Source organism: Odontomachus brunneus, unplaced genomic scaffold (assembly GCF_010583005.1).
Source record: "Odontomachus brunneus isolate Ranch 3 - 2012 unplaced genomic scaffold, Obru_v1 Obru_scaffold_144, whole genome shotgun sequence".
NCBI classification, from domain to species: domain Eukaryota; kingdom Metazoa; phylum Arthropoda; class Insecta; order Hymenoptera; family Formicidae; genus Odontomachus; species Odontomachus brunneus.
This window is the reverse complement of record NW_022639594.1, coordinates 803,828-816,264: the sequence shown is the minus strand read 5'-3', so window position 1 is coordinate 816,264 and position 12,437 is coordinate 803,828. Positions and strand designations below refer to the sequence as shown.

The 12,437-nt window shown below is 41.3% G+C and overlaps 2 protein-coding genes across 11 annotated transcripts in view; one reads left to right on the top strand and one right to left on the bottom strand.

Moving 5' to 3' along the window:
- Positions 1-12,437, bottom strand: part of LOC116850399 (nephrin-like) — a 539,959-nt gene that overhangs the window by 25,657 nt on the left and 501,865 nt on the right. For all 10 annotated transcript variants that reach the window (XM_032828638.1, XM_032828641.1, XM_032828642.1 and 7 more), the window contains one exon: positions 7,338-7,497. In XM_032828638.1, coding sequence (XP_032684529.1) covers positions 7,338-7,497 — 160 coding nt within the window. The remainder of the gene's footprint in view (positions 1-7,337; positions 7,498-12,437) is intronic.
- Positions 804-12,437, top strand: part of LOC116850410 — a 198,430-nt gene continuing 186,796 nt past the window's right edge. Inside the window, exons 1-4 of the mRNA XM_032828679.1 lie at positions 804-1,054; positions 1,904-1,979; positions 2,789-2,903; positions 3,086-3,131. Coding sequence (XP_032684570.1) covers positions 2,818-2,903; positions 3,086-3,131 — 132 coding nt within the window. The 5' untranslated portion in view covers positions 804-1,054; positions 1,904-1,979; positions 2,789-2,817. The remainder of the gene's footprint in view (positions 1,055-1,903; positions 1,980-2,788; positions 2,904-3,085; positions 3,132-12,437) is intronic.

The window sequence follows — 12,437 nt, the reverse complement described above, 5'->3', positions numbered from 1 at the left end:
AGAAAAAGAGAGAGAGAGAGAGAGAGAGAGAGAGAGAGAGAGAGAGAGAGAGAGAGACTTGTTTATCCGGGACTATTTCCTCTATCTTTACGAGGTCGTCACGATTCATAGTTAAATATTGAGGACCGCTGTGGTATACACTTGTCTCCAGGATTGAAACTCGTACGGCAGGTACCACAAGCGTTTCGTATTAAATGCTTCCTCGTGTGCCGATTGCCGCCAGTCCAAGGTACTTTTACGAATTAAATGTCTTGCGGTGAAATATGCGTCGTATAGCGTCAAGCATCGGCCAGTTAGTTATTTTATTCAATCCATTTTATTTTATTCTCTGTGCGAAAAATGCGATAAACTTGACTTATTTCGATTTGACGTTTTAATTTTTCTTTCTTTCTAATGCCAATATGAAATTTTTCATTCAGCGAACAAGCGCTATAATATACTGTCCTTATTCGTGCAATAAAGAATCTCGGTAAAAGGATACGGGGCATATGCGAAGTTTAAATTAATAACAGTAAGCTTTCAATGCGCTCCGTGTGAACGCATGTCATAAACATGCGCGCGTAATTCGGCATCGTTAATTGTCAAAATTCGAGTTATAATCATTAGCTGTTAATCAATAGCCGTATTATGCGTAGAAGCCCGGTGAGCGTTGTATAGGAACGCATATTGTACAATCAAACATCATAAAATAATAATCAGCGCGTGAATATGAAGTGATTGAATATTCGCGAGATCCCGGTGCGTCGCGGAGCGCTTAGGGCTACGTGTCGCCGCGGCACCGACTCACCTTGACGCGAGAGAGAGGTCGCGCGAGCAGTGCAGACATAGCTCGCTATCTCACTCGCTCACTCGCTGTCTCACTCACTCGCTCGCTCGCTCGCTCGCTCACGCGTCATTACGGCGGCGAGCCTGGTGACGGACGGGTTGCGACATGTCGCGCTCCTTACCAAGTTTTTCGAATCGATCAAGGCGATCGTAATACACATTGTGGTACTTTGCAGGTTCCTCACCGATACTAAGATTACCGCGTGCAGCATTCGATGGGCTATGAAAGGTAACAGGCGCATTTCCGTCTCTCAAACCTGAGAAAGAGATACGGTCGGAATCTAATATAACCTAACCCAACCTAATAACTCAATAGACGATTTCCCGCGCGTCGAGACCGATTGATATCATCTCTCCCCTTGTATTTAATCGGGGAAATTATTTTTGTTTCAAATCCGCCGAGGCTTACGAATGCAGCATTAGAATCTGGATGGCGAGGAGGGAGCGAGGGGGAGTGGAATAGTAATCTCGAGGATGAGTTGACAGACTTGGTTTTCATATCTTTTTTCTTACTATGTGTTTCTTTATGGCCGAGTGCGATCGTCCATTGAGTTATTACCTTGCGCGTATACACTTGCGCCACTATTATTTTACCCGCGGGATTGCATTCAGAGTCGCTGTCTATCTTTCATTCAAAATTCGTGTTAATAAGATATGAATAATGAAATTAATCGTGCACAGTAGTACTGTAGTCGCGTTGTGGAAGTATGGCACGGCGAGACAAAATCGTTGCGCTACCTTTAGCACATCACACATAGGTACGCGACATGCTCGCTATCACGTAGCACGTTTTTGCGACAGCGCGTGTACAGGTTAGGTGGCGTCATTTGTTTGCATTTTTGTCGACTTAATCAGACGTCGTGTAATAGAAAGAAACAAGAAGGCACAGTATTTGCGCCGCGATCATCGCGTCGGGATAATTGCGTAGGAGCGATGCGAAATCCAAAGAGTAATTAGTATATTTCCATTTCTATTAAATTTAAAAGAGGAAGGTATAATCGGAATTCTCACTTCTTTCGCACCGAGTAATCTTTCTATATACATTGCTGTATTTAATTAAGAAATTACTTTGTTTCAGATCCGGCGGAATTCGCAATTGTGTGTCGGAGGCAGCCCCGAGGAATCTTGTTTAATCCGAGCAGAATAATCTAGAGGTGAGTTTGCAGATTAGCTTACCGTGTCTTTTATTTCTTTTTGTAATTTATTTCTCTTTGTAATAATCGGTACGATCAGTCTTTGATGTGTTTTATGTGCAAATATTTACGTTGCTGTTACTTTGCTCATGTGTTTTCGTTTGCGATATTCGCTATCGTTCTTTAATTTATGTCGTGTGAGCGTGTAAAATTAAATAACATGATGCAATGTAATTGGAATAATGTAATGAGTCGTGCAGTATCACATTCAAGCACGACTAGGCAGGGTCACTAAAGACCGTATGCCCTTTGACATAACAACACACGTACACACAATATACGTAACGTATTTGCCATCAGAAAAAATCTTGATGCGAACGCGAGTAAACATGAAGTTATCTTTAGTTCTTTGTGTTGTAGAGTTTGAAGAGGAAAGAGGGAGATGTAGGGAATCTTATTGAATGTGTAGTTAAACACATGGACATTTTTTCTTCTATTTTCTTCATATATATGTACTCTTGCATTTTTCTTTACTTTTATATTTTTTTATTTCTTTCTCTCCCTCTTCCCCTTATACTCTGCTGTTCTTCACGTATTTTTTAGTTTGTTTCTTTTATCTTTTTATATTAATTTAGTGTACTAAAAGGATAATTCCTGTAAATAAATGTATGAATGAATGAATGAGTGAATGAAAGATATAAAATGTAATTAGTACATCTTCATTTTTATTACATTAAAAAATATATATATAATCCGTATTCTCAATTTGTCTACACCGTGTACTTCTGCTACCACTGTACTTAATTTTGAAAATAACTTTTTTGTTTCAGATCCCTTGGAGCTTAAGACCGTGTGAGAGATGCAGTTGCGGAGAATGCGGTTTCGGGTGGATGGCAGATGCAGCACCGGAGGATTCGGTTCGGGCCGGGCAGGATCGGCTCGAAGGTATGTTCAGTTCAAATTCTCTGTATTCCTCTACTTAACCCTTTGCAATCGAAAGCTGGGGGATAGTCGTTTGAACGACTTGAATTGCGATGGCAAAGGGCTAACCCACACTCGCACCCTACATTCATTCGTTGAGCACGGAACTCGAGAATCTAATCAGCAAAATATCATTTCTGTTCCAGAATCGGACATAGCAGAATATGGCCGATCCTGAGTTTCAAGTTTCAGGTATTTAGATGAGAAAAGCATGAAGAGAGAAAAATGAGTATAAAGATTTTGGGTTGCGGTGGTGGGTTTGCTACCGTATTTCCAAAAAGATCAATGCGATTTACATTGCATGTTAGCTTTTGCATGTTTGTGAATTCCGAACCATCGAGCGAAGTGGTCTGAGTTGCGCTTTTCTACTTTTGGGTGATAAAAAAGAGAATTCGCGAGAAAATACCCGATATCAAGTAATTGATTATATTTTGATGAATTAAACTAAAGGTGCACAATTATTGCAAGATCCATTGTTACTGAATTTTATATGAAAGCTGCTTTTACATAGCGTGCTCGGTCGCACGATTATAAAGAGAAGAATCTCGGAGAAATAAGTATAAAGACTCGACGTCTTTTGTTGCATTAATGAAGTATTGTTGTCTTTAAAGTAAATGACTCATTATTACCGACTTATACTATTACTACGCTCGACGGTTCAATTTTCTGACACGATTGTCCGAACGACGCCGAATGAATTTCGGCCCTGAAACTTCGCATAATGTATTGCGAAGTAATGACGCTCTGGAAGCACGCGTCACACGCAGAACTCGCGGCTATTTCGTTCGCACTAGTAAATTTCGCGACCACTGCGGTATTTAGTTTCCTCATCTATTTCGCGATAGTTACGTATATAAATACAATTGCAATTTATTCGCGTTGATAAATTGGACAATTGCCACGATTTCCGGGTTTTCATCTCTTTTATTTTTATTTTCGACGCGATTACGTCGCGCCAGATTGCCTTCGGCGAGAGATTGAAATTTTTACGGTAGTCGTAATTATTCTACTCACGTTAATTAATTCTTACAAACTACGATTTTCAATTTTCGATTTTACGTACGCGTATTTCCGTCGCGAGATCTCCGTCGAAGACATGTCGCGATACAGTCGGGATAATTATTAAACGAATTAACGATTGCCGATTTCGTCTTTAGTCACATGAATTCGTGAACGTGCAACATTCAACTTTCATCGGAATGTTGAAATCAAGTGTCACTTTCACTTGATCCCTTTTTTTCATCAAAATAAATAAGATTTTAATTTTTCTTTCTCTTTGAATTAGTGACACTGTTATTGAGAATTTTTTTTAATTCAGCGGTTTCATCCGAATACTTAACGAATTATGCATTTTGAGATAAATAAAAAATTTTTTAAAAATATCGTACCAAATTATTCGTTTAAACATCACTAAAATAATAATCACGTCGCGAGTGAAATAAAGTAAACTGAACTGAGAAAGTTCAGTAGGGTGAACACGAGACAACACAGGACGAAAGCTGGACGTCACAGAGTCTTCGTCGGCGGACTTGGTCGGACACAGAGGATTTGGCTGGACATGAATGGACCTGGCTAAACGATGGTGGACTTCGTGGGACGTCGATGGATATGGTGAGTGTTGAATTTCAAAACTTACAGTGTACACTCACTTACAGAGTGTATACATATGTAGTTATTGCATGCGTAAATCGCATTGATTATCGTGTCAAAAGTACTTTGAATGGTATTCTCCGAAGCTTAATTAAAATCGTAAATCTCAACAAGAATATTAATATCAGCTTAGTTGCAAAATCAGTAACTGATGACAGTGACATTAATGAAAAAATTAATGACAAATCGATACTTGTTCTTGCAGTTCTTACAGTTTTTTTAAGCATGAAAAATCTATACGACATCACTGACCGAATTTGACTTGTAATTTAGACCGTGTCGTGACATTTTCATATTAGGATTTTCGCTCCTAATTAAGTTTCAGAATGTGCTGTTAAAGTACTATACAGTAGTTTTAAAATATTCTATATACATATTCTATATATATATTCTATATGTTTTACATATGTTTTACTATATGTTTTACATATATTTATATATATATATGTTTTACATATATATACTATATGTTTTACTATATGTTTTACATATGTTTTACAATCACATTTTTTGATATTATGACATTTTACTTGCTATGAGAAAATAATATTATGATATTTTACTTGTTGTCAGGAAAGGATTTATTTTCTGACATTTATGAATTTTTATGTTTTTGCAATATTCGAAGTCCAATGATTTTACTAGATATTTTTTTAATTATGTGACCCATGCTAAAAAAAACAAAGGACAAAACATCTAGAATTTTCGCGCGTTTGAAAAACTTCTCTTCTACCGAAATCTTCAAATTTAGTACATACTGAAACGTTTCTCGAGAAATGAAATTTGTTTCATTCTCAAGTTATGCAGACAGAGCGCGTCTTCGAAAATTTTTCTAAAATTCTCAGAATGTTGATTTTTCGCGAGTATCTTCATAAATCGACGAGAATGGGAGGCGTGCATGGCACTAACACTGCCTTTTTTTCTCATCGAGATCTCTTGTTCGCGAGGACGGCAGCCGTTTTTGGTAATTCGCGTACTCGAGAGTTTTCAAGGAGCTCGAACAGCGCGCATGTTCTGCCCCTGTTCTGTCGCCAAGTATCCTACGAATCACTTCTTTCGCGGGCTTGTGCAAGCCACCGGAGTGTCTTTCGCGACGACAGTCGGCCATAACCTGGGAATTGGGTATCAAAAATGTAACCGGGGCTAAGCGCTCTTGAAATATTCACGTTGAACGCGATCCTAGGGACACGCGACGTGCCAGTTAATGTACACGCGAAAATACGTGCGCGTATGCCAATACGAATAAGATGGGGCACGAGTGATGTACTCCACGTGTGTCTGTCGGTCGAGAAAATGGAAATTGGTGTTCTCCGTCAAAATAAGCGGCGCGTCGCGATGAATTATTTACACGCGAAGAACCGGCCTGAGTGACGTCGCTTTGTATCCCGAACTTTGCATCAATCTCGTGACTGATGGATGTTTCCGCGGCGATCGGTACTACGGGATTCGTTTGCTCGAGCACGAATAACAAGATCGGCGGATTGCAAAAACACAACTCGTATTTCTAGATTGCGTCGAAATTCCGCGCTAATGAAAAAGGGAGCAGTCGCGATGTTTATGTTTATGTCTCTTCCGGAGGGTAACCGTATGTGTTTTAAGCTTTAATGACTTATAAATTTATTTAATTGCTCTTTCACAAATATCTCTCTGAAATGAGTCTCTATGAAATATCTCTCTTTGAATCTATCAATTATACATTAGTTCGCGAACGCGAGGAGTAACTGCCAGCTCTTTCGTTTGCAATAACCGAAATATCATTCCAAGACGTTTGTCCTCATACATTAATTCCGATTTCATATTGCTTGGCATTTTCTTCTCCGTGGTATTTCCTTCCGATATAACGTTTACAAATAACATCTTATTTCGCCATTTTCTCATGTGACATAATCAAATTAAGTTTATATTTGACTTTAAAGTGCAGCGCGCACGCGCTGCGCGACCTGATAAATTATTTATACGCGAAGAGCGGTTTGAATTACATCGTTTTATGTACCGAATAAAACCGGCGAATGTTACCGAGGCGAATTCGTTTACTCGAGTACGAATAATGAGATCCGCGGGTCTCGAAAACTTCTCTTGTATTTTCGATTGTGTTAGAACTCCGTGCGCATAAAGAAAGGAGGAATCGCGACTTTTATATAGTCTTGTATGTTTTTAGTATGATCTATAAAAATTTATGATTCACTTCTACAAATATCTCAGATCTCTATATAAGGTCTCCATGAATTTAGTAATTATTAGTTAGTTCGCGATCGATAAGACAATAACAACTTTCATTCGCAATGGACGAAATATTATCTCGAGATACTTGGTCCTCCGCGCATTAATCCCGATTTTCTTTTCTTTGCTGCTTTCTCACTTGATGCCTCTCCCAGAATATTTTTTAACATTTGCAAGTGTGTGTGACGCTTTACTACACTGCTTTGCACGCAGAAAATATTGCAATAAAAATTACAACGAAATTTTGATAATTTTGTACCATATAAAAAATAATGGCCGGAATCTACTATACATTAGTTTAAAAATATTATACACATTTGACTTTTCACTACAAAATTATTGTAATTATTTGAATGTTTCTCTCAGGCAGATTGTCAAATTTACTATTTCCTTAACAATTTATACTACAATTTCAGTATAGTCTAGCTTTACAAAGAAAATTGTAAAGAGAAATATAGTTTGGACGTAATTCTTACTGCAATATTTTTTCTCTGTGTGTATCGCGTGGTACAATTAAATTGCACTTACATTTGACTCGAAAGTGCAGCGGCTCACTGCGCGTCTCGTTGAGCGCGTTCGTCGCGGCACAGACGTAGCGACCGGCGCTGCTTCTTGTCACGCTCTGCAGGACGAGGCTCTGATTCGACCAAATGATCCTCGCCGACGTGTTGTGCGCTAGTATTTGGTTCTGCAAAGAGAAATTTCGGATTTCAGGCTTCGTATGATATCGCGCCGACAAACGTAGAATGGGGGGGGGGTGGTGGGCGAGATTCCGGTGAGACATTGTTGGCGGCGCGATGCGTACGCATTTGTCAAATAGCTGTCGGCGATTCTCTCCTCTCCTCTTCTCTCCTCTATCCGCGCATAGAGACTCGTTCGCTACGAGATCGAGCGCGCGATTTCATTTCTCGTTACTTTCTAATTTCGCGATAAATTAGAGATAAGCGGTCGGCCGCGCGCGTCTCGCGACGATGTCTTTCTTGTCTGTTACGACCCCGTTCGTTCGTTATCGTGTCGTTCCTTTTTTCGCGACCGTGGACCGCTGCGCTTTTACGGCCGCGAATATCTACGGAAGACAAAGGAGTATCTTACAAGATTACTATGGCTGTAAGGGGGAGAAAGAGGGAAAGGAAAGCGGTATACCTGTAATGCGCACGCCGTTAAGCGTGCGATATAATATTGTTACAACTCGAACTCGAGTTAACGGTTTATCAAAAGCTCTTGCGAAACGAACTGTATATCAACAACTTTTGCATTAACGTGTCTCAAAATGCAAAATGTCTTTAAATTGCAAAATCTGGTACTTTCGCGACATTCGTACATATCGGGGGTGTATAATGTGTTAACGTATCTCGCGTTATTCGCTCCAGAAGACGCGAGGCACGCAGGCGTGTCAAATAAGTAGTTTTATTGGTCGCGAAAGGATTCGCGCGCGATTACACGTTGCTGTAACAAATTCACCGCTTTAATTAGCCCCGAAAGAGTAAGCTCCATTATGTCTCACTCTCTGTCCTCCTTTTCTCCCTGCTCTACCCCCAAGCCCATTCCTTCGCCTGTTTTCGCGTCGCGCAACAAAATGAGGAGCGGGACAAATGTAGTGCTAATATCGCACTCTACTGAAACTTGCGAAGCGGGAACGAACTCGGGAGTGGAACAGCCGCACGTCAGAGCCAACAAGTAGCTAGAGTCGGTGCATACTGCGTCGCTGCCGTTGCCAAATGCAGGCCGAACCGCTTAATCAGGCGAGAGGCGGCCTTCGAAAGTTCCACCAGCTAATATGCAGACTACTCGCCGGCGAGACGTTTAATTCGTATATAACGTGATTTTATCTCATTGATTTGTTCGAAATTATTACAAATTATTATTGCAAGAAATTCTCTCTCTGTAGTGCGAAAGGAATTATTCGTTCAAGTGCGAAAAACCAATCTTGGTACGATTAAAAATATTACCTTAACACGCTAGATTATTCGTAAAAATTATCCAATCGGTACTTTATACTTATCGTAAATTATTCTTGAAATTCTAGGAATGTGTTCGTTTCTTTGACAGTCTTCCGTTACGATTTCTCAGTACGATCAATATTCGCAGAATTCCGTATGAATAAAAGAGAAAAGAAAGAGTTGTCTGTCGCGACTTTTTTTGTGCCTTATAAATTACTTTGCAATCGAAGAGTAACAGCTAACTCTTTCGTGTGGGATCGACGAAACATCATTCCGGGATATCTGTCATCGCGTCATGTATTAATCTCGATTTTATTATTCTCTTTCTTTCTTTCTCTCTCTCGCGTGCGCCTTTCCTTAGAACTTTTTTCCGATATAACGTTTATAAGTGACGCCTTACTTCGCCGTTCTCCGATATTTTCCTCTTACGGAGTACGTTGTAAAAGTTTGATACGGAAAAGGGGGAAGGATACGCAAGTGCGCGGGATTATAAGAAGAATATCTGAGAGTTGTGGCGTATGTCCATAGGACATCGCCCCTAAAAGCGGTCTTGCCTATTTAATCAGAGAAGAAACGACAGTTCGGACGTCTTTGTCTCGCCTGGCAAACATTTTCTCGGCCAGTAAAAGTCCCTTAAGTTTTTCACTCTACCGTATTCTTCCTCTCTCTCTCTCTCTCCTCTCTCTCCTCTCTCTCCCCCTCGGCCGCTCACACCCGTTCCCCAACCATTTCGTCCTCATACCTCTTTACCTTACTACCGTTTCCTCCATTACACCAGCGAAGGACCCCCCTTTTCTCCCGTTCCGCCAGAATCCGCTCGCCGAAGATAATTCGAAATCGATTTGAAACGAGGCCATTTGAATCTCGGAGAAGTTGGCGGGGGGTTGGGGCCGTGGGGGAGGTTCGGGGGGCTCGGAGATTTCTTCTTCCACTTCTGTCTACCCCTCCCGGGACGTTTCTCTACCCTGGACGCCACCCGAGGGGGTAGATTTATTCAATTGTTTTATAATCTCGGCAGCTCGACACGGCGCGCGTTGCGGCATCGTCGTCGTCCCGTCGTCGAAAATTCCACCGCTGTTAGTTCGTCGTATTCTTGATTTTTCTCTTCTTTTTTCGATCGGCTGATTTCACGACGATAGCGGGCTGATTCTTAAATTAATTATGCGCAATTAATCGATGTATATTGGCAAGAAGTCAGGTGGTTCGCGATTGAGACGTACGAACGAGACCGGGGAGACGTACAGACATTCACAATCCGCAATATATATGAGCTCACTTTCGAGTCGTCTTAAATTTAAGGATTTCGGACGGCTCGAATGATTCAATCAACAATAATCTCTATTCTGATGAAATATGGAGTTTTAAGAGTGATTTAAACGCGCCGTTAAGACGTTTACTTCGGAAAAACAGGCTCCCTATTTTCCGATATCTCGGCGATTTAGCATCGTAGTTGCCAGCTCTCGCAGTCCTTTTTTAAATCCTCATAAACTGCCGACAAATATACTCATGGTGACAAATATACTAATGTGAATGTAAAGTTGATCTTACGCTAATTTCAAGGCTAATCTTCGCTCTGTCGAAAACATAGAAATTTCTGCGTTTCTATTCTCGATTTCTTTGTATCGCGGTATTGCACTTCGTGCAAACTTAGTCTTGGCAGCGCGAGACGTCGTTTTAAATAAGATGAAAAAATTCAAAGAAATGAATAGATAAAAAAGGAGGCAGTGGACAGACGTGGATGTTTGCAACCATTAGGGTGCTAACTCAATTAAACTACATTGTAATCTATGTAACCAGCCATCCATGTGGTCGAGTCTAGGTTGGGAGGTTTAGCGCGCTTAGCATAGGTTAAGCTCCGGTTAAACCCCAGGGTTTATCTTCGATTTACTTGCGGTAAGAGGCGAAGCTCGGAAAGGACTCGTTAAACGTTATACCTCGTTAAGTCGGAAGAATTTTTGAGGGAGCGTCTGTACGTCTTTGCTCCCTGCTGTATCTCAAAATCCCGCGTCAAACAGCCGTATGAAATGCAATCTTAATCGCATTAATGCGCTAACGTCGTGATTTTTCGCGTGTAATTTAGTCCCTTTATGGAAAATTTCACTTGAAATCAGATGAAGAGCATTCAGCGATTCAAGAAGGTCGCATTGACGCGCGCGAGAACTCAACTCCGTATGCTACGATCTTATCGAGATTTTCACTCATAATTCTTTTTATACCGCTTGAATGAAAAATTACTCGAAAAAGAGGAAATGATCGATTCGTATATGTGTTACACGTGTGTGAATAATCTTCTTAAAAAATTTATAGCCGAACTGTCTATAGCAATGTACGTTATCTTTTTCCTTTCTATCATTCTTAAAAATATCGTTCATAAGATAAAAATGATCCCGAAGACGAAGTATACATATAGGATCGATCCGCGTTGTATGGTGAATCACTTCTCTTAAAAATTTATGGTCGGATTATTCGTAGACTATGTTTCTCGTGATATTGTTCAAAAACAGGATCGCGATGCATTTTTTCCTTTATTTTTTTCTTTAAATATCGCTTTCATCGAACGAGTTCCATTAAGGATCGATCAAAGCCACCATCGGAGACACCCTATGCCGGAGATTTGCTGTAGGCTGATCGATATCGCGAAAGCTCACACGTATGGTCCCGTAGCGTGTTCCTGCCTCGCGGTGGAGAGATAGCGAAGTTTAAAGTTTCCTTTCGCGACGCGAATCCTCCGGTTTCCCACTCTTCTGCCCTCCCTTGCCATCCTCCTCCCCCGCACCTTGCCGTTCCCACGAATCGGGATTCTGTTCTTTCGTCGTTTCCGTCCGCGTTTCTCCTCGTCGTCCCGACGAGGCGGAATGGAGAGTACGATATCGTCCTGTGTAGTCAGCTCCTGACTTTCGTTTATCTTTTCTTGCGACCGAGCCATTCTGCGAAGAGCCACCATCCGTCCTCCGCTGAGCCTCCCTCTCTCCTCCTACTTATCCAATCTACTCCTCCAACCTCTGGCGCGCAGCTGTATTTGTTCGCTCTAGAGTACATTCGCGTCGTTAATTTTTGCTTCAGTTTAAGTAGTTCGCGATTATTCGTTATTTTCGTTCGGACGATAAGAAAAGCATCGCCGGAGCCACGGTGGAAGGGAAACACGGGAGCGATTCCGCGATGTAACTACCCGAACATTTCGGGTTGCGAAGTCAATGCTCGAGAGCTCGAAAGTCGAGCTGTTGAAAACTTAAAGGGAAAGTAAAGATTCGGGGATTAATGAATTCTGAAAGATCGTCGCGTCGAAGAGTCTGGAAGAATTGGCGAATCCATTAACCATTCGAAAATCCGAGATTCATCGAACAGATTATGCAATTTCTCCCCCGCAACGCGATTAGCGCGACGTAGCGGTGCGCACTTACACGCGATTGACAAAGTTGTCCAGCGAAAAATCGCTTCGTGTTTTAACATGCAGTCGCGCGGCTGTATATCTTGAATTTTAACGTTATCGACTTAATTTCGTTAAGGGGACGCTGCCACGGAGCCCTTTGATCAGTCAGTCTCGGGACCAGAGAGTACTGCGCTTCCAATAATTAGGTTTCATAGGGTTTGCTTCGTAAATGAGGATCAACTAACTTCGCCATCGCGTCCATTCTCCGAGCGCAGACAGCCGGCGCTCTTCCAGCCGCGGCCTGTCGACAACCTATTC